This window comes from Fulmarus glacialis, unplaced genomic scaffold (genome assembly GCF_000690835.1).
Source record: "Fulmarus glacialis isolate BGI_N327 unplaced genomic scaffold, ASM69083v1 scaffold17734, whole genome shotgun sequence".
Lineage (NCBI taxonomy): Eukaryota > Metazoa > Chordata > Aves > Procellariiformes > Procellariidae > Fulmarus > Fulmarus glacialis.
The window spans coordinates 40,565-63,272 of record NW_009207598.1 but is presented as its reverse complement, the minus strand read 5'-3'; the positions used below and the strand labels follow the sequence as shown (position 1 = coordinate 63,272).

Sequence of the window (22,708 nt, the reverse complement as noted above, 5' to 3'; positions counted from 1 at the left end):
AAGCATTCGACTAAGTGGTTATGTATTTAGTTTGAAGTGACCATTATATCAAAGGCAGTAAGAAGAGCTTTGTGAATGCTGCAAATTTTGATTCATGGAAATGAATCTTAACAGTGCAGGGATGGAAGTTACATCTTAAGTAAATTTAAAGTTAGCTGAAACCCTATCCTGTCACAAAAACCTGAGCAGTTTTGTTTACTTCTGTGGAGAAAGAGAAGTTAGGAGAGATACTAATTAATTCCTAATCCAAGTTTTTTGAAAACTTTCTCAATAAAAAAGTGTTCTGAAGTTATCTAAGAAAATACTTACCCAGTGTTTTAAGTGGTTTGGAGTAAGTGCATTATATAACTCCAGTGTTGAGGCTTCTTAGCATGAAGATGGGAGCCTTAAAATGGTGAAATTGTAGCAGCTCTTGTTTCAATAATTCAGTAATTTTGCATTCCAGTAACTGTTTTTTTGAGGAGCTTGCAAGATAATATGTTACCAACACAAGTGGTTGTAAATATCATATTCCTCTGTACATTCCCTCAACACATACCGTCTGCTGTCATCTAGTTTACAATATCCTGGTTCAATAATCACTTCGTAGCGTCCTATTCTGCTTTTTTCCATTCAAAAACTGCCTATTACTACCTCAGCAATACTGCTAGAATATAACATAGCATTTGGACAGGTTAACACAAATTTTGCATTACTTGACCCTTGCAACTTTAACTGCAGAATACTGTGATTAAATATGCAGGGAGGTGGAGTTTTTGTGTTGTGGGTTTTTTTTGTCAGGTTTTTTTTTTTCTGTTTTGTTTTTTGGGGCTTTTTTTGTCCCATCATTGGAGTTTATTTCAAGGTCAGGTCTAGAGACTTGATAAGTTGAGACCTGAGGTCAAGTTAGTGGAAGTTGTAATTGATTTAAATTTCAATTAATTTAAGTTTGTAGGCCTGTATAATAATATCTTCCTGAGCTGGTCTGTGTTTGGAAGTCTCTGTTGAAGACATTCCATATATCATAAATAAAAAAATGTGAGAAGAATGTGACTGTAATTTTTTCCCTATTAGATTCCAGAAAATAATAAAACATTCTTTGGTTTTACTGGAAGGAAAAAAAGAAATCATTTGCTTATCTAAGAATCCATTACATTAGGTTATAAGTCTGCAAGATGTATGCTAAGCTTCCACTAAAATCAATTTTTCAGCACTTTGCAAGTTTCGCGCGTTTTACAAGAGTAGGGTAATACTGAAGTATCATACAACAGTGGAAGATGGTCAAGATGAAATGCTAATTTTCATGGGGATTGCTATACTGTGCATCTTGTGCATGTATAAACATTATCTGTGCATATTTTTATGTATACATATTACATCCATTTTGCAAACTGATTATAGTTTGCTTAATTTTTTAAACTGAATTTGAGAATCAAATTCCATGCTTATTAAAATCCTGTACAAGAGTTAACCAAGTCAAATACAAAGGTATGTATGATGTCATACAATACAATCTATGGATGATTATCCTTAACTCTCTCAGAAGATAGTATATTATATTTCCTAGTAGACAGTCTTTCTAAGGCCATACATGAAGTGAATTTTATACATGTTACTGTAAATTTGTGGCACATTTTAATGATACTTTTCAACAATATGTAGCATTGGGCTATTTTATGTATGAAATTTGAATGTAGGCACTGTCAGAAAAACTTCTAACAGTTCTATTAGGTAAAAAAATCTGTCACAGCAGCAAAGAGTTAAAATATTCTGTACTACTTTCAGAATGGTATGGAATATTTGTCCTTTATTCTAACTTCCTTCAAAAGAAAATAGACTTGCAGTCTAATTAGATTGTCTGTTTCTTTTAACTTGTTTCATCTGGATATTGACAATTAGATCAATGCTATCTAATTTGTGTTGATGAGAAAAAAAATCTTGATCCTCATTCTCTTGTATTGTTTCATGTCCTAGGTTCCTAAACCAGTAGACTACTCTTCACAGCTGTGGTGAGTCCCTGACCAGTCTTACAAGAATCTCTTTGAAAGAAGCAGTCATAGAAAGATGACTGTGTTTATTACAATTTAATTTATATTGGTTTAACATTTCTAGGCTTCTGTGTAGTGGTTTGGGAAATCAACACCATGCATTGCCTAAAAGCATTTCTGATGTAATAAAGTGCTTAATGATTTTGACATTTTGTTTACAAGTCTATAGCTGTGCAGCCTTAGTCCCAGAGGTCTGAAATAGAATAATAAGAGATGAGTGTAATATGAAGCATGCAAGTAGATCTTACATGTTAAGTGAATAAAGAATAGGAATAATGTTAAATACATCTTGTCTCATGAATAATTCTGTATTCCTTTTAAAAAAAAAAAAAAAAAAGACTGTAGGGATATAAAAGGACAGTGTATCAAAACTACAACCACTGCTGGTCTGGGGCTTATGTAGTGTGTGAACTCTTTACCGGAATTCAGCTCGCTTCTAGAAGAGACATGGTGATTCTGAGAGAACAGAATAAGCATTACTTGTGTTCTTTCACTGGTTTTATTCTTTGTCGTTTAGACGTGAGTTCTGATTGCCTCTAGTTTGCCGAAAGTGAAATCAGAATCAGATCTAAACAAAAACTGATTTTTTCATAACAAGCCAAATAGAATGTTTCATATTTAAAATTGGTATTTTAAATTAAATTCTAACATTTGCTCTATTTATAATTTTGTTAGAAGAAAGCAGGGGGGTCAGTCTTTATCTTCTAAGGATTTGTAATACTTAGCTAAAAAATGACTTTAGGCTGAAACTTGCTGTAAAAAGTCACGTATTTTGTGATAAACTTCAAAGTGCATGTTCCCTGGTGTGTTTCATAAAATAACTATTTTTTATTTAAAGCTCTCTTTTAATTGGTAGTGATGTGTTAGTATGAAATTTTACATAGTAGTGGTCTGTGAAGTTGACTATCTTTAGACTACTTTATAAAAAGGTAAAATAGGCATCATTTGGTTTTATGAGCCATTCAACCAGTAGTCATTCAGTTAATGCTCAGGCTTGAGTACTTTCCTTAACAGGCATTGTATTCAACATGTGTACAAATACTCTTCTAATTAAGAATTCCTCCCTGCCCCCCTGAGTGTGGAGTTTTTTCACGCTTTATTCTTCATTCAAAGATATGGAAGTGGTATTCGGTTGCAACTGATGTATTTTTAGGTCCCCATCATATGCAGAATATTGGGACTCCGCATTGCATATTTGATAGACCTTTTTTTGTAGCTTTGAAAAAATCATAGGCAATTTTTATTGTTCTCTGTTACAGGTTTGCAGGAGCAATGGAAAGATTGCAAGCAGAAAGTGAACTTATTAACAGAGTAAATAGCACTTACCTGGTGCGGCACAGGACCAAAGAGTCAGGAGAATATGCAATTAGTATTAAGTAAGTTGAATAAGATCTCCTACAGAAAGTTTTCCTGTTCTCATTTATGTTTAGGCAATATTTGAAATAATTAAGGAAAATAAAAACATGTTTCAATTTATATAATCATAAACAGCCTTTAAGAGAATCAATATAGGAAAACTGAAGTTGCTGACAAAAATACCCAGGATTTATAGTAGGAAGGTAGCAATGGTTTTGTAATGCTGGTGTAGCAAATGCGTCTGCAAAAATGGTGGTTTAGTATATTGGGTAAGAGTAAGCAAGTGTTTGGAGTGTAACATGATCTGCTTCTCTGAAGTGAGTAAGAATGTTTCATTGTCTTCAGTGAGAACTTGTCGAAGCCTTTTGCATCTCAGACATTTCAGTAAAATCTGGGTTCATAAATTTTGTGGATGCAAATTATTGTGAGGGTCTTGTTTGCTTTCATGTTGTTTATCAACATGGATATGAAAGTAAGAAATATATGGGAATTCCCAATTAGAATAAGCAGTTAGTCGTGAATTTTTTCTGAATACAGATTACCTCTTGAGCTGTACTTTCATAAATATATTTGGTTAATTAGACGTCAACTTTGTTTTGGCACAGATATATATTTTGTCTTAAGAATTGATTCGTGTGGTGTTATTGGGACATGCCCTCAGGTAATTATTGATTGTGTCTGATTAAAAACACATTTATATTCATAAGTTATTCATTGCCCACAGGTACAATAACGAAGTGAAACACATCAAGATTTTAACAAGAGATGGCTTTTTCCACATTGCAGAAAATAGGAAATTTAAAAATTTAATGGTAAGCATTGATTAGGTTTTTAACAATGTGTGATTTTCTATGTAGCTGTTGCTGTTAGAGCTACTTTGATTTGCGAAATCACAGAAGGCTGTGAGAGTGGGAGATCTGAATTGTGTCCATACCTGCTAATAGGATAATTTTTTATATTTATGGTTTATTCTCTAAGTTATGGTAGTGCGTGCTTAAAATTACATATTTATATTTAGAACTGGACTGTGATGTGGAAGAGAGGATGAGTTTGAATCCCATGCATCAGCCCACTGTGGAATTAGGCTGAATCTTGAAAGGAGAATTTGATGAATTTGGAAATCTTTCTCTATACAGTAATGATCCCTAAAAGTAGCTAGGTGAAGGTTCCTTCCCAGCCCAGCACACGTACATGTGCACTGCTGAACATAATGATGCCTATTGATGTGTAAGATTGAGAGGAAGAAGGATATAAGGTGCAGCTGTGTCAGAGAGCCCTGAAAAACTCGGGAGAGGCTGGTCATCCTGGTGCACCAGGCAAAGTAGTGCAGCTAGAGAATGGGGCTGTCTAAACTGCTAGTAGCTCAGAAGTTCTTGTTGGAATAATAGCCATCCGGAGTCAATATTGACTCGTCTAAATTAAAGCAACTGTGGCTACTTCGAACTTACACTCTGTGGCAGCAAACCACTCACTGGCAAACTATAGTAATAACACGCAAAACATAGGCGCTCTCATTAACTTTCACGCCAACTATAGGCGTAGTTCATCCCCAGAAATAAGAGTGTTATAACTGCCCAGATCAGTGAGTTTTCAATGTTATGTCAGAGTCATCCTGTACTGGGAAGAAATTCCTTTTTTTGAACTTCAATTTGAAAGAATTTTTTGACAGCTCATTTTTCTCAGACAAGACTCATAAATACAAGGTGTCTGAATAAATTACCTTAGTGCATTTGTAAAATTTTACTGCTTAAGCATTTTCTGATGCATTGTTAAGGGAAGCTTGTTCAATATATTATATTTAGTGCAATCAATTGGATTAAAACTTATGCTGCAGCCTTCCTGCATGTATATCCAAGTACTCTAAAATGATAAATAAAAATGAAGGACAATGCAAAACAAGAGTAGGGGGAGAAGCTTTAAAACCGGGAAGCCTTAGAAATTATTTTAATTTAAGCACTCATACTCTGTAAAGCCAGAGCATCCTACAAGTGGTAAAAAATCAAGCAGAAATCTATGCTTTGCCTGACCCTAATTGAAATAAGTGCTCATTAGAATGGGAAGAACATATATTTCCTGATGAAGAATGCACCAAGCTGTTTCTGCACCCTAATGTCTTCATCTGACACTTAAAAAACCAGTGAAGTGTTTAGTGTTAAGGCTGAGGACCCTGAGATCTTATCATTGGTAGCAACAGAAATCATAGTGTTCCTCAAGTGCATGAATGAGGTGGCTACTTAGGCTGCAAACACTACAAATGATTCACTGGAAACTGATGAGAACATATGAGTGCTCTCAGGATCTTGACAAAGCATGTGAGCTGGAGTCGCATGCTGCCAGATATCTTCTTCTGGCAGTGATGCATTTTAATGCACTGATGCAGGTTTCAAAATAGGGCTGAATGATCAGAGATATAAGTACAGGACACAAACTTGGATAAAAAAGAAACAAAAATAATATGCATTGCATCAAAGAATTGAGAGGACAAAAGAAATTTCTAGTGTAAAGGCCTCATCGCTACCAAGTTAGCCTTGCTGACATTCAATTAGAAAAGAGTAATTTCATAACTCAGTTTTAGAATATTATGAAGTCTGCCCTTGAGAGTTAAATAGGCAAGTGATAGTGTAAGTACTATTTGCATATGCTGTGGAACAACTGCTTTGTTCTGGGTAGATGCAAGAGAAAAAGTAACAGTGTCTGGAAGAAGAGAGGAACAAAAGTAGTCTGAGTAGAACTGGGAGCAGAAGAGAGACAAAGCCAGCAGCCATGGAAACCTAAAGTATTGATCTGCAGTGACACAGTGTTCCGTACTACTTTGGAGGTAACAAAAGTAGAACAGCTCTTGTACACAGTTTTCATAGTACATTTGAAAAACACTCACAGGAGTAATTAAAATGTGCTGAGTGTGTAAAGCAGGCCAAGATGTAGCGAAAGGTCAGCTCTGCTGCTGATGTGAATCATGGTAATGTGACAGACTCCTGAGGAGCCCCATCCACGCTGGCAGGGGCTACTTACCTTACTTACCTGTTTGTAAGCTTGCCGCTCACTCACTCCCCCCCGCCAGTGGGACAGGGAGAGAATCGGAAGGGGAAGAGTGAGAAAAACTCGTGAGTTGAGATGAAGACAATTTAATAAAACAGAAAAGGGAGAATAATAATGATAATGATAAAATATACAAAATAAGTGATGCACAATGCAATTGCTCACCACCCGCGCTGACCGATAACCAGGTAGCGATCGGTACTTCCTGGATCACGCCTACCATTCATATACTGAGCATGACATCACATGGTATGGAATACCCTGTTGGCCAGCTGAGCTGGCTGTCCTGATTATGTTCCCTCCCATCTTGTGTACCCAGCTCAGTCAGTAGGCATGGGAGCTGTCCTTGGACTAGGAGGGTACTTAGCAACAACTGAAAACATCAGTGTGTTATCAACGTTCTCCTCATACTAAATCCAAAACACAGCACTAGCAAGAAATTTAACCCTATCCCAGCCAAAACCAGGACAATGTTTTAGAGGCCAGTTGTTTGTTGACTGTTTTGGTGGAAGAACGGTATTAAAAACCAAGCGTTTAAAAGCAACCGAATCTTTGTGACCCGAAGTAAATTTTTTCTCAGTTTGGAACTGTTTTACTTATTTTGCCAACAAATAAAATCTGTCCAGCTGAAATTCTTACTATCTTTACCAAACAGCATAATTCTTACAGACTTATGTGGTGCAAAAAGGTAGCAAAATTTCATACTCAATATTTTTGCATTTATCCAGAAATCCTACTTTGAATGCTCCTTACTTACAAATCACCCTCTCTGTTGCCCTGGTAATTTGAATGTCTGGGTACTCAGTGATGATATGTGACAGAAAATTTGGTTGCTGACATTGTAGCTTGCATGCTGTGCTGATATCGGACAACAAAGCCCAAACAGTTCTTATTCTTCTGGCCTTTCTGCTTACTTGGAGTGCCTGGCAGGTCTGTGATTATGAACTGTTAAAAGCAGGTGTAGATTTTACTTAGCTTTGGACTCTGCCTTAGAAGCAGAGTTTGAGAGACATGCAACAGCTCACAGCGTGGGAAGTGAAGTGCTCCAGAGTTCAGTTTAGAAGATAATCTTCAGACTATTATCAAGAACTTATGCACAAGATCTTGGACTAAATAATTTGAGAGTCATTTTGTTTGGCTGGAATTAATATATCACTGATGTAGGCTGTTGTAGGCTAATAATTTTGTTAATTTTTTTTTTTTAACTAGAAAGAAATGGTTGAACACAGTACTATTTCCTTATTTTGACCTAAGCTTGGCTCGGTCAACTTTGATTTTGCAAATCTAAATGTAAGTAAGTAGAATGGAATGACTGAGTTACTGGTAGGAGTGAAGGGTTTACATTAAATACATTGCTTTTTGCTTGCATTTCTGAAGAGTGAAATCCCACAGTTGGAAGTTTCATTAATCAAATGAAATACATTTGCTTTGAATTGTCTGGTCGCTTTTAATCTTATTCTAGGCTCTGTGTACACACTGTGTGATATTGACATTATTAGGGCTAATTCAAATGTAAGAGATAATGGCAGGGGTTGAAGATCGCAAAGGAGTAACATGAGCTGTCAGTATTTTGATGGGTGTTGCCTTCTTTAGAATAGAAACTAAAGTAACTTATCTCCTTGGTTACATAAACTATTTGAGCCAGTTTTTATATATTTTCATATCTATATGTGTGTGTTCATATACATAAAACTTGTGCGTATATATAAAATCTGTGTATATGTATATATATATGCACACATATACACACACGCAGAGACAAATTTTTGGATTGGCCTAAGGAGAATGTGAAATGCTGGATTTTTCAGTCAATGCGCACTGTCTGAAAAAAAAAAACCCAAAAACCCCAAACGAACAAAAAACCCCCCACAAATTTTAATGGCAGAGCCTTGAAAGTTTTACATGGTCCATATATCTGCTTATTAAGTTGCTGTTGACTTATATGCTTATATGCAAGCCTTATGCTTTATTTTCAATCTGTGTACCTAAAAATGCATTTGTGGATAAACGTCACTTATCATTGCAAAAGAAATTTGAGAAAACAAAGACAGTTACCATTATATACTTAACAAACAGCTGACCTTGCCTTCTGCCTGACTTCAGAAAAGCAAATACATGCTCAGCCTGGCTCAAAGGAGCAATAAGTGTTGACTCTGACAATAAGGTCTCACTTAAAAAAAAACAAACCAAAAAACCCCAACCAAACAAAAAAACCAAACCTCCCCCCCCCCAAAAAAAGCCAAAAAACACGCAACAAAAAACCAAAAACCAGTTAAGTGGCAGTGTAAAAGCAGTTGTATTATAAAATAAGGTTACTTGTATGATAAAACTGTCATTGACTGTACACCAGAATGTTGAAAAGTATCTAATTTCAATTTCCAATGACATAGTATTTTTCCTTTCTGAAAGGAACTCGTAGAATACTATAAGCACCACTCTCTCAAGGAAGGCTTTCGAAGTTTGGATACTACTCTTCAATTTCCATACAAAGAATCTGAAAACTCAGTGGGGCAAAGGAGTAACAGAACAGGTGGCAACTGTGAGTATTATAAATTTTTGTATATTATTTTCTGTCATATAAATATTAAAAGGACAAGGTACTTGGAACATCTTCATTTTCCATTTTTGACATATAACCAATTAATATGGTAATGCTTTTAGCTAGGATTTTTTGAAGCTAAGCAGATTCAGGTCTGCCAGGATGTTTATAAACATGTCTAGCAAGTTTGTCTTGCTGCCAAATTTAAAATCTCCCTGATATTCAAAAATCTATTAGGCACGCTGGTGAGAGATTAAACTGCATCCTGCCTAGTTTTTTCAGACATTTGCATACAGGCAGATACAAGTGTTAATAATATCTGTGACAATTTCTAATCCTTAAAAAGGGATTTAAATAAATCAGTCTTGTAGTGTAGCCATATGAAGTAGCATCTCAGTAATACCACATAAATGTCTCAAAAAACCCATTAGGTTTGCTGTATCATAATTATTTTTATGCCTGCCTTTTAACCTTAAATGTTTGTTACAGGCCTCTAAGCTTCTGAAAGTTAATGAACTAGTGTACAATGTAAATAGCAGTTAAAAAGTTTTGAAGTTTAGAAATAAGCTAAGAAGATGTACAATGCATGTGGTATCCTTTATTTAACCTATTACAACTTAAGTGGAAGTTAGCATGATTTTTAGGACACGTACAAGTTCAGTGTTAATGATAAAAACTACCACATGGCTGGTCTCTGGAAAGTATATAATGTTTCTGTGAAAGAGCAAATATTAGATTTGCTGTTCTGCAGAAAATGGCTGTATCTTTGTACTGCAACAGATAATAAGGGGAAAATAAAAATTGATGGGGATTTTAACAATATGAAGACTGCTGTAAAGGACCATAGAGTCCAGTCTAGCCTTTGTGATGATGAAGCTGGCTGTGTTACTTTCATTTGCTGTGTTTGTGAGCTTTTGTTTACTTGCTTGCCTCTGTTCCATACCATTTCTGTAACTTTGGAGACTTTCTTCCTCTCCTAATTAAAGTAAAGATAATTTAGGACAGATGATTGTAAGAAACCAGTGTGTCTCTGTGCATTTCATTTACTCTGTCTCTATCTCCCAATTCCTCTTTATTCTTTCCATTTCTGTTTTCTTTCACTGCTTCCCAGGACTTCTGTCAGTTGCCCTGCTACGCTGTACCTCAATACATCTCCATTCTTGGTGAATTTATCTGTCCCATCCTTTCTTCTCCCTTTACGTTGCGATCTCCCTTTGCTTCTCTCTTCCTCTTTTCATCTCTCATGCTTTCCTCATCTCTTGCCTCCTCACAGCATTGAGGCTTTAATTGTTGAGAGGATATGCCCTGCTTAATTTACTTTGCATTTGTTTTGGTTATTATTGACTATGAGCAGAACCAATTTGTTTTCTTTCCTTTCTTAGACCAGTTAGAATGTATCTATACTGTCCACCAACTTACTAGTCTGCAAGAGCATTAGTTCAATTGTTTCATGCTTTACAGGATACAAGACTTACGGTACGTGCTCATTACCTTCAGTCCACATACAAAAGAAGAAATCTGCTTTAACAAGATCTTTTAGACAGTATATGGAAGAGCAAGAGAAATGAGTGTGGGATGCTCTCATTTTAGTCAAGGGGATGAGAAAGTGCATCTTTGCTACAGTAAATATCAGCCATTTAATGTTACAAACTGTGCTGGTGGGAACTGGCAGGTTTTGTCTTAGGCCAAACTGATCAAAAAAACCTCTCAATTCTCAGACTCCTCATAAAATCTAATAGACTTCCACAATTCTGCTAGCCTACCTAGAGACTCTGGATGACACTGTCGTTTAATGGATTTGACAGTTTTCTTTTAAAGTTTTAGCATGTCTCCATGAGTGTGGGGTGGATTTTTTTTTTTTAAAGCAAAATTTCCATGATTAACAGCCCATCTGTGAGTCACGCTGCTCAGTTTTAAAGCTATCCTGTTAGTTTTTACCAAGTTGATGTTAGAATAACTATATATCTAGGCTGTTTGAACCCTGCTGGGCTGAATTTGGAAAGAAGTTGGTAAACTTCAGGCTGCAGTTTTGTTTAGTAGAGAAAGCAAATAAGCCATGGGACAGCGGCTAGACATTGAGTTCACTTCACAGCGCTCAGTGAGAACCACCACACAGCTGCTTTTTTGACCTCTTCCCACTTAATCTGAGTGCAAGAAAAACAGTTGTTGAAAGGAAGCCAGACAAGTCAGCTGAAGAGAGAGAGGGGCACTTTCTCTTTTTTTTTTTCAGTTGTGCAACTACTCAGTGTCACATTCACCATATTTTAACAAGCACGGGGCTTAAGCTAATAAGTGCAATGGATTTTGGCGGTTTGAAGCTGATTTGAAGGAGGTTTTGAGTTTCAGCTCAATATTTTGCACTATACTATTCACATGACTGTATCTGGATTTTTTAATGAGTCCATCTTTGAAAAGGCATCAGCTTCTTATTCAAAATGGCTGGTCTTTAGCATATATGATTGACAGAATAAATGGGAAAAGTATTTCTAAAAAACATGAGTTGAACCACTGTAGACTTTGACAGAGTTGTATTATTGTCTGCTGCCGAAGTCTTTGAGCTGCTGTGAAATCGAACGGCAATACCAAATTAACTTTACTTTCTAGAACAATGTGAGAAAGGATTATATTCATTTTTTGTAATAGTCATGTTTTCATTTACCCGTTGAAGGAAAGAAAATCAAATGGCATTTCAGTTTACTTGTGATTTCTGACACGAATCATAATAAATCACCTTGTAACTTCTTAAATTTTCAGGGAATTTGATTCTCCCTTTAGCATCTACTAGATTTTTAGAACAAAAATCTTCATTTTATGGAGATAGTTAATTTGGCTTCCCACTTTAATTAGAACTTCGCTTTTTAGTCTCCTGGTCTTGCAGAAGTCACCCACTCTGTTCTGATGTTTATTGTACACTTTTAACATGGTTGGAAAAGCTGTCAGACACTTACTTTTCTCAATATAGAAATTCAAGTTAATTAGGAAGATTTTTTGGGAGGTGGTACATTCTTTCTTCTTAATTTTTCAGTCCTAGGCTTTTCTAGACATCGTGTGATCAAATTTTGTTTTGCTACTCAGAAAGATACTAATTCTTACATTAGATTAGAGGAGTGATTGACCATTTAATGAAATAAAGGCAAAAATGGAAGAAAAGTTGATATTTTTCTACAAAATAGCTTTATTCCAATCTGCTGATGCAGAGCACAATCATATTGAGAAATCTGAGTCGTTATGAAATTTAGATTTTAATGTAGCCTAAGTCACGAAGCCAAATACTATTTGAGTGACTGTTTTTCATCACCTGTAGGCCAGGAGTAGGTACATTAGCTACTTATATCACATCATTCTAATACTTAATGCATTAACTGTGTAAAAATATCTGTTAATAAAGTAAAATAAAACAAGTATCACCTCAACCCTTAAGGAAACAGAAGAACCCAGCCTTTCTCCTTAAAAGCCCTTATCAATGACATTTAGAAATAGACTAGTTACCTGTAGAAATCTAGTAGGATTTCTGTCCCCACATAGGTTTAGTTGTCCAGAATTTCACACATGAAACCAAACCTCCGGTCATATCGGACAGAAAAATTCTCAAAAAATGAAGATACTGTATGGACAGGAAAGGACCAGCCACCCCCTATATAGCACCTAACCTGTCTAATGCTGCATGCTACTTTTGCGCACTGTCATTGTACTTCTGTAGAAATAAAGGCAGTTGTCTCTACGAATGGGCACACTATTTCAGTCAAGTTGCCCTTTCAGTTTGTGTAACATATTTCCACACAGAGCTGTCACCGGGGGTTACTAGCTCCAGTATAAAGGAGTTCCTCAGGTAACCTCATGCATTCTCAGATTATCCATTTAGTATTAAAGGCAGAGAAAGGATCATCACTGTGAAGGATCAGAAGGGAGTTTCTAGTGCGCAAGGGGCCCTGACGTATGTTTCTTTTGTATTACTTTGAGGTACTAACCTAAACTGCTGTTGGTTTATGTTGCACATTTTTTTTAAGAAATAACCCATAGCTTATGAATGTTAAAATACAGTATTGGTCCTGTTTATTTTATTTACGCTGGTAAGATGCACAAAACTGTATCGTTACCTCCACCATGGATTCTTTGCTAATTCCTTGCATAAAGTAGTTCTAGTCATCATTCCTGCAAATAACCATTTTGAAGCAAAATTATTTTGTTTCATGTGTAGTCACAAGAATAAATTCAAGGAAGCAGTTGTATATGATGAATATAACCCTGCTACCTTTTTAAGGAGCACTCTTGGTCAGTAATTGTAGATATTATTAGGCGTAATTTAGAGGCTACTTTATCATTTATCCAGTTGAGGATGGACTTCCCTTTCCAAATCACAGCTGGGAGCAAAGATGCCAACTTTATTAGAATTTGTACACTATGTATCTTCATTGCCTTTTCAAAAGAGGGACAAAATGTGAGAACATGTCAGCAAACTGTAGTTCCATTTGAAGCGATTTTAGTTCATTTCATCTAATTTTGTATTTAAAAATATGTTGACCCTAGGTTTATTGGCAATAGAGCAAGTGCACCTCTAATCTTTCACCTGAGGAAGCTGTTAATAGGGACTAGGATGATGTGCTGGTTCTGTGTAGGCCAAACTTACGCTTTTTTTGCTTGCTCAAGGGTTTTCTCTCAAGTCAGGGAAAACTGCAAAGGCGAGCAATACTGTTTGGGCCTTAGAGGTTGTCATTTAGCTGTGGACTTCCTATTGATGTTAATGATTATCAGGGCAAAATGCATATTATGAGACCCCAGTTCAACTGGTACTTAGACTGTATTCCTAATTAAGGGCGTATGACTAGTCTTCCTGGGCTCAAAAGGAATTCTTATGTATGCATGAATTCCTGCTTTTGTACTGTTAAGAAGCGGGGCACACAAAATTAAAGAAGAAAAAAAATTCTGTTAAATCTGAAAATATTTGCAAGAGTCTGCAGTTTTAATTTGCTTCTCTAAACCCTAAATGGGTGTCTTCTTTCTACTTTACTCTTTGAAAAATGCAATTGTTAAAAATTAAATCATAGATCCAAATTTTCTAGTTATTATAGTCAATTTCCTTCCAGACATCCTTAGTAGGGAACCTTAGTTTCCTTATTATTAATGAATTATATAGTTAAAAAACTATTATTTAAATCTTGTGCCAATATTTCAATGTTCTTTTGCTTTTCTCTTTTTCTCTTTCTTTCTCTAAGCCCCTTCTTTGTTCTGTGGGTTTTCTTTTGTAACTCCTCCAGACTACAGCTTTGTTCCCCCTTCCTCCACTCCTTTCTGGTCAGGTACTGCTTTACTGCTTTTATATTTCTTCTAAATTTGCTTCTGTTTTTTCTGTATGCAGCAAGCGAGGGAAGGGACGAATCTAATACTCCAGTTCTCTGACTCCAAAAACTGAGTTATTACATGTTATTCTTAGAGTGTAACAAAAATCAAACTCTTAAACTTTTGAGAAAGTGTATATTACAGTAAGCAATTTGAATAGGTGTTGCAAAGCTCAATAGTTGCAGCAGATTCAATCAATAATCAATTGACCGTTAATTTGCTATGTAGTTGACATCTATGAGCTATATATATTTTAATGTATTTGTTCAAATGCACATACCTGAAAATTTCACTGCTTGTAGATAAATAATATATTCGTCCCATCCCTGCAGCAAACCATACTGCAACAGCATCTTAGAATCCAGTAGGTTTTTTTGTAGAAAATGCTTTCTTTAAATTCTGCATTAACATTGTTAATTAATTTTACCCATCTGTTTTCTAAATATTGTTTTCTTTATTCTCATTTAACCATCTCTGACTTTAATAAATGCAAACACTTTAAACTAAGATACTGCATAAAAATGCTTACAGTAGTAGCGGTGGTAGTCTCAATTAGTGCATCGGTATGGCTATGATCTGGTCTTCAGAGGTGAACTGCACCGCTGGACAATTCAAGAAGAATTTTGCTAGTAGGAAGGTAATGCCTTCAAGGAGCGTATGGAAGGAGCTACTACTGCTGAGAATGCAGCATTCACTCACGTTACGCTGACACACCTCTGTGTACAGGGGGTAGAGGACTTGGCCTAGGTTGTGCAAATCAGGATTGAGGCTGGCTTTTGTGCTGGGGAAAGGGAGGTGTCTAGCATGCATGAATGCGGATGTAGTCATAATCAAGATCTGAGTAGGAGATCTGAGTAGGCAGTGTGTTTTACACCGCCCCACAGAGGTCGTCCAAATTGCTTAGTGCTCTGAGAGGATTCTTAAGGCTTTCCATAGTTTCTAGAGGGGAAAAGGATGTAGGTGGCAGCTCAGTAGTAGAAAGGCTAGTGTGCTTACTTGTGCTGAGAGTGTCTCTGATGGGCCCTCCCTGGGTTAATGCCAGGGATTTCAATCTCAGTGTCCTATACTGCTCTTGAATGTTTTGCCCCTCAGTTGTTCGCTGATTTGGAGTCTGTTTCTTCCATTTCTATCTCCTTACATATAGATTTTTTTTGACAATTACTTATATAAAGGGACACATCTGTAGAAAAGATGAATAGAAAGCCATTCTGGTATAACTGTTTACCCTGTGATCATGACATTCAGCTGGAATGTCTGAAGCACTCAACTAATTTGAATCGGAGAACACAAAGGAGTTAAGCTTTGGCCCTTTATTGTAGGCAAATGCTGTAAGCTTCTATCCTTTTGGGCGAGGATAGAAGATGACCTCTTTCATTCAACTGCACAGTACTTGATTGTAAAGTCCATTCTTACTGAAACTGGTATCTGTTCCATGAAAACAAAATTCTGAAGTGGCCTACAGTGATACAATAGCAATCAAGACTCAGGGTTACCTTAAGCCTATCACACATTCCCATGTATTCCCATATATAGTTTCAACAAATTATAATTATATTCCTTTTTTCCTATGAAAAACTGCTGTATCAGAAAATTTTTAAGTAACTGTAGCAATAAGTAAGGATTCAATGTCTTGCATGTCACAGTATGCTGTGTAAAGTATTTCTTTATACAAGTACAAAATATTAAAGGAAAATAGTGATTAGTAATTCTTAATTTAAGCTTATTTACCTGTTTGTATGGGATTTCATATTCTGATAGATAGGCTACATTACTTCATATGTTCTTAGTAAAACCATCTTTTTTAAAATAGCCAAAGAATTTGCTTAGATTAAATGGACAAATACTTATTTCATGATATTGCAAGTATTTTTTTTCAAAAGGATCTTCAGAGCTGGCTTAGTTCTGCTGATATGGAAGTTGGTAACACAGGAGAAGGGTTAAGCCGACTGCTGAGCACTACTGGAGGTGCTGCCTGTGCTTGTATAATAGAACTGAGGTTTGGTAAAACAGTGCAAGTAAATGTACATTGCTTCAAGGAGCATGGAAGCTAATACACAAGAGCCACCCTTAGGGGATATGGCTGCAGAATTACGAGGAGGCCGAACCACAAGGAGAGAGAAACAACTACTCACAGCTTTTGTAATGATACATTGACCCTTGTGGAATTTAAGCACAGGCAGAAACGTGAGCTAGACCAGCCTGCTGTGATCACATGGAGCCTCTTTTGTTTGCACCCCAGTTCCTTCATCAGTGGCCCAAACTAGTATGTAAGTGCATTTGCAGCACATCTATCTCACAGTCGGTGAGAAGCTTTTCCAACATACTCTAGTGTGAATCAAAGCTGATTATAGTTCCATGTCTTTTCTTCTCCTCCTGTTTGCAGAAGGAAAGGCTAGGTTAAGCAAAAGTGTATTTTACTCATTCACACACGTACCTTTTATTCACCTCCACCAGATTTCTCACTTTATTTCCTGTTAATCCTTTGAGTATTTCCCTCCTAATACACAAGGTTTATTTATTACTGCTTTCTCAATAGCCTCTTTTCTTTTTTTCTTGCTTTTTCTTTTTCCCTCTTTAATTTCTCATTCTCCTGTTGGGCACTTTCTTTCCATCAGTCTCTGCTATTAATCCCATTTTCTCTCTCCTTCCTCATTCTCCCTGTAGCTATCCTCTTTCTGTCCTCCACTCAGTGTTTCTTCTCTCCCAGATGTACAGATCCACGTGCTGACTGTCTTCCCTCAAGTTTCATTTATCCTGGGACAGCTCTGATTGGAAATTCAGGGCTGATAGTCTCTACTCAAGTTGTTTTTGTGACTATGTCACCAGAGAGATACAGTTAATACTTCTTCCAAAATTAAGCACTGTCATTTTCCTGTGTTCCATCACTCATCTGGCTTCCTTTTATGTATTTCCTATCATGAGCATCACTTTTATTTGAAAATATGGGTGTTGGATTCTAAATTAATCTAAATTCTGCTACTTTCTGCCTCAAGACTTTTGGAGATATATGGTTTGGATTTCTCTTGCTTCTTTCTCCTTTTCCTCTCTGGCTTCACAACTTGAAAAAGAGTTAGAAGTCTTCCTTTCCCCAAGATCTGCCCCTCTTTCTTTTTCTATCCTAATTTTCCTCAGTATTTTCCCTCTTTATTATTCTTCTTCCATGCATTGCTTCCCTCCTTAGTTCTTTTGTTCCAGGTTTTCCCAGATTTGTTCATCTTTGCCTTGTCTAACCTTCTTCCTTGCCCCTTTTTCTCCTTTCTAGAATCTGAAATGATACCCTGCTCCTCAGAATCACTCCTTCCATCCTGCGATGCTTCCCCAAATCTGCCAGTAATTTTGTTGCACATCTATAAATGGTTACTGACCTTAGAATCAGTAACTTCTCTTTTTGTTTTTTTCTTTCTCTAAAACAATTGCTGCCCATGATGTGCTTTTTCACTGCAAAATTGATTACTGAAATCCTGATAAGGTACAGGACATAACATTCGTGTCAGGGTCTAAACAAGTAGCATCTACATCTGACTTGCTTAGAGGGAAAAAAAGTATGTTTAAACTTTAATATACTTAATATATTATCACATAGATTTTTACATCTTCATATTGTAAATATAAGCAATAAATTGAGATGCTGATTTTCTTTTATATGGCATCCTGTACAGCCTATATCAAGTATCTGATAAGCATACTCTTCGTAAGCAGTCTGAAATGTTGGACTAAACTTTAATGGCATGATATAAAAAAGGGCATAATCTGTTGCCAAAACAGTTAGGCATTCCGTTTTTGTGATATATCTAATAATAATTTAAACATAGTATTTGTTGTTATTTTAAAATTAATTTTTTGTATTGTCTCTGTAAGGTAAAATATTTAAATATATAGTGATTTTCATATATTTAATACTATTAGGCAGAAGACTCTGTTTCTATGAAATGTCTCCTGTGGAGTCAGAAAAAATCTTAAGTACAAGCAGAGCTGAAACTGTCAAGATTTTCTAGCTCATTTGCCATGTTCTGTGTTCCTGATTTAAATTAAAGGCAACTAGCTATGAACTTTTAATATTACATTGTTGAAGGCATTGCTGAAACTAAAATCTTCATGGTATTTCCTAAAGATTATTGGGAATTTCTAAGAAATTGGAAAGGGTTCTGAGAAAAAAAAGATTATTTAATGTACATTGTATCAAGTCATCCATCATGATCATATGATGAATTCTTCTGACAGCTTTTCAGTAGGAAGCTTGCTCACGCTCGTAAATTCCTATCTACAGTGACTTACGTAAGAGAACAACTGCAAAAGAAAATGGCGTTAATGGAAAAAAATAAAAAAAGAATGCTTTGGCCAAATAATCCAACTACAAAGTGCAGTAGAGTAGTAGATGTTTTTTCTAAACTGCTCAAATCAAAGGCCTTTATCTCTTAGATGCCCACTTTCCTTTCATTGGAAGAGTCAAGGGTTTCTTTTGCAAGTTTGGACATTCTACATCAGGGTTAAAAACATAATTTCCTATAAAATTATTTGGGAGAGGGGGGTTGGTTTTTGAAATGAGGCTTTTTTTCACATTTGCTTTTTAAAAATATTTCACAACTTTTTACTGCTTAAAATGTCTGGGCTTTACATTGGCAAAATGCTTACATACTATGTAGCTTAAAATTTTTAAGTATTAATTTCACTGAAACTTAGGAAAAAATTTGTAAGGATTTTTTTTTTTCTTCATGAAAAGTTTTGTAGAACAAATGCTCTTACAGAATAAACTCTTGAAAAGAGCAGATTTACATCAGCCAGTGTTCATGCAGATTGTAACAAATGATCCATATAAATTTCCTGTCGAAACTCTTTACTTTTTTGCTCATGCTGATGTTAGCTTCCAATTTTAAGTGCATTAATATTTAACTTGGGAGTTGTTTTTGAAAGAACAGTACCTTATTCTGTTTGTTTTGCTTCATTAGAGGTTTAAAGTTAAATCAACTGTAAACGCTAATAATTCTTTTGGAAAGAAACTAGTGACCTGTAAAATATGTTTATGCATGTAGCTGGCAGAAGTTTTATTATGAAGCACAAAAATACAATAATCACAGATGTATTTAGGAATTTTGGGGTGTGGGTTATTTTATTTACGGTTCATCTAGTTTGACTTTTTTCTAAAAATAAAAAGAACTATTAAAAAAATCACATAAAATCCCTTCAACTTTTACACCATTCACCTAAGTTTAAATCTTAGAATCATAGAATCATTAAGGTTGGAAAAGACCTCTAAGATCATCAAGTCCAACCGTCAACCCAACACTATCGTGCCCACTAAACCATGTCCCTAAGCGCCTCATCTGCATGTCTTTTAAATACTTCCAGGGATGGTGACTCCACCACTTCCCTGGGCAGCCTGTTCCAAGGCCTGACCACTCTTTCAGTAAAGACATTTTTCCTAATGTCCAGTCTAAACCTCCCCTGGCGCAACTTGAGGCCATTTCCTCTCGTCCTTGTTGATCTGTGTAGTGCAGATGCTTTCACATTTGCATAAAATTAATGCCAGTTTATGTTGTTGTGAAATAATTGTTTTATATTTTACAGTACTGCTATTTACATTACTTTAGTAGCCTTCAATTAACAAACCCTAATAATATCAATGTCTGTTTCATTTCAGTGCTGAGCCCGAAGGTGATAGGCATTGCCATAGCCAGGTATGACTTCTGTGCAAGAGACATGAGAGAACTGTCCTTATTGAAAGGGGATGTTGTAAAAATTTATACAAAGATGAGTGCGAATGGCTGGTGGAGAGGTGAAGTAAATGGAAGGGTAAGGTTGTTTTTTGTGGTTTTTTTTTTTTCTTTGTCTCATTTCTGCCTTCACTGACAGTGATTTTGTAAAAAATTAAGGTGTGTTCCTACATCATAAACCTTCTTTGTATATTTAAATTCACAAGATACAACATGTTCTCATCTCTGTTTCATAGGAGCCAGGCAGAACTCTTGCCAGGCAGCTTTCCCAGCATCTAAATTAATTGGTTATTTAATGTGACCTACCAGGCTGAATATTTGGGCAAGATTATATGGTTGGAAAATAACCAGGATTAATAGTTCAGCTACAGCTGAACTTTCTTGAACTGTGTTGCACACATGTATTTGGGGTCAAAAAGCTCAGGTTCCTGGTGCTGTGGAAGTCTATTTAGCAGTTTGACACAGAATGATTTCCACACCTTTCTGCCAGACTACAATGCAATGGAATCAGCCACCTTTTTTTGTAGGAGGCTGCTTCTTTGATCTCTAAAAATGTAGCTCATATGAAGTGGCATGTTTAGAAGGGATTTTCACTTTACGCTGCACTCTGAGACTTGCATGGTAGTAAAGTTTCAGTTTTGACCTATAAAGGCTATATTTTTTCAATCTTAGTATACTGCTCTTTAATGTAGATTAGTCAGAAGTATTTGAGGTTGCTGTTTCCATGTCTAAAGGGCTGAGATGAAGGGTCAAGGAATGCGAGGTGGAAGAAAGTAGATTGGCTGGAAGCTGGAAATGAAAGTTGCAAGTCCGGTTGAATTTGAATTAAATTTGAAAGATTTACTGCTTTATGCAATTTGGAGAACTTTTTTTGTGTATGTTTTTTTTTATGGGCCTGGTTATGATCTTAAGGTGAAATGGTCAATTAGACAAGAAGAAATAGGGAAGCAGAAGAAATAGCGGTCATCCTATATACATTTTACATGTGAAGAAAACTGAGCATCTCATTCTAATGCAGCTACACACACCCTAAAGGACACTGTGTTATCTACTAGCATTCTTTCTGATAGCTTTCACAGCGTGGACTTGAGATCATAAGCTCACCTCTGGACATATTTTGGCGAGGTAGCCTAAAACAAAGTTTATGCAATTACTCCTTCCAGTCATGCTCTAGGTTTGGTTTTGAGGTCTTTCATGAGTGTTAAATTGACTTAGGTATAAAGAAGTCTGAGTGAGAAACCTAAAGCAAATAGGTAAGACAATAAGAAATATATGACATTGCTTCCCTGTATGTCTTATATAATCCTTATTTGACACATCATTCATTTCAGAGTGGAGATAGCATTATAACTTATGAAGTGTAAAACGCTGGACTCTGCTTTCCAGTTCTGTCTTACTTAAAACTCCTGTTGGTGGCAATGGAATTTAACTCCATGTAATGCAATCAAATCAGTCACTATTTCTTTTGTAAGAGGATTCCCTGGACCTGACTGAAGCCTGTTAAATATTTAACTGCTCATTCAAAAAAATAGCAGCATCCTGCCTGTAGTAAAACTATTTCTGCTCTTGGCATTTCGAGACTTTTTTTCTGAATGCTTAGACTTCCAATTTGGGCAAAAGTTTGTTTTTTTTTTTTTTTGGGGTGTGTGTGGGTGGAAGGGGAGGTAGTCTCCAGGTCATCATATCTGCAAGTTATTCTTTTATTTAAGGTACTTACCCTAACTGTGGCAGGTCAGTCAAGTTTATCTTTGTAATCTTATATTTATTGAACAGACCCATCCTTGGTTTTCCTAGTTCAGCCATTTAAAAAAACCCTGTGCATCTCATGTATTATTTTGTTCTGCTTTTCCCCTTTTTAGGTGGGCTGGTTTCCATCAACTTATGTTGAAGAGGACGAATGAATTAAAAACTTTCCTCTGCTGACCAGCAATTTCAGGGATTGTAAAAATTTAGTATCTTCAAAGTGTTACTGGTCTTGTTAAGTATTTAAACAGCAGCATTTTTGTCTGCCTGAACCTTCCAATCTTAATGTTGGGATTTATACAGAAGTTTGTGCTGACAGATTATTACCTTGCCCAGAGCTGTGCAAGAAACAACCTGCCGGTTTGCCATCACTGGGGATCAGTACAAAGTCCAACACTCACCTTCCCAGAAGAGCTCTGGAAAACAAATTTCTTTATGCTTCTTTTCATTTCACTCTGTACTACACCATGAATACTAGCTATGGCTGAATATTTAATAAGTCTTTTTTTTTCTCTAGCTAACATCTGTGATGGTACAAGGAGATGAAGGCTTATTATTCCTTATCACTGCATGCAGAAAACAGAGTTCAGTCATTCCAGTGGGCATAAAGTATAGTCAGTAGACTTGTCTTGAAACATCAAACGACTTTATTTATCACCTTACAAACAGTTTTACACTCACAAAAACATTCTGAAGGAAATATGAATGTAGTAAACATGAGTAGCATTTATGCATATATAATTAGTTAACTGACTACTTTGAGGTCCTGCCTAAATCTTCTAACAATTTGTTTAAAGGCAACATTTTAAAAAGGTGTAGTGATGTCCTATTGCTTGAAAAAGCGTCCACAAAGTGGAATTGTGGGATCCTTTCTTTGTCATCCCAAGTCTTTTTGTGTGAGGTTTTTTTATTTAAGCAGCTGACGATAAAAGTGCAACTGAGGATAGTCATGACAA

The 22,708-nt window shown here is 36.0% G+C and overlaps 1 protein-coding gene across 1 annotated transcript in view; it reads left to right on the top strand.

Annotated features, from left to right (window-relative positions):
- Positions 1-22,412, top strand: part of LOC104075620 (guanine nucleotide exchange factor VAV3-like) — a gene marked incomplete at its 5' end in the record, with an annotated part of 32,272 nt that extends 9,860 nt beyond the window's left edge. Inside the window, 6 exons of the mRNA XM_009576188.1 lie at positions 1,954-1,988; positions 3,287-3,403; positions 4,108-4,195; positions 8,832-8,961; positions 19,937-20,088; positions 21,869-22,412. Of these exons, the coding sequence (XP_009574483.1) occupies positions 1,954-1,988; positions 3,287-3,403; positions 4,108-4,195; positions 8,832-8,961; positions 19,937-20,088; positions 21,869-21,910 (564 nt within the window). The remainder of the gene's footprint in view (positions 1-1,953; positions 1,989-3,286; positions 3,404-4,107; positions 4,196-8,831; positions 8,962-19,936; positions 20,089-21,868) is intronic.
- Between the last annotated feature and the right edge of the window lie 296 nt (positions 22,413-22,708).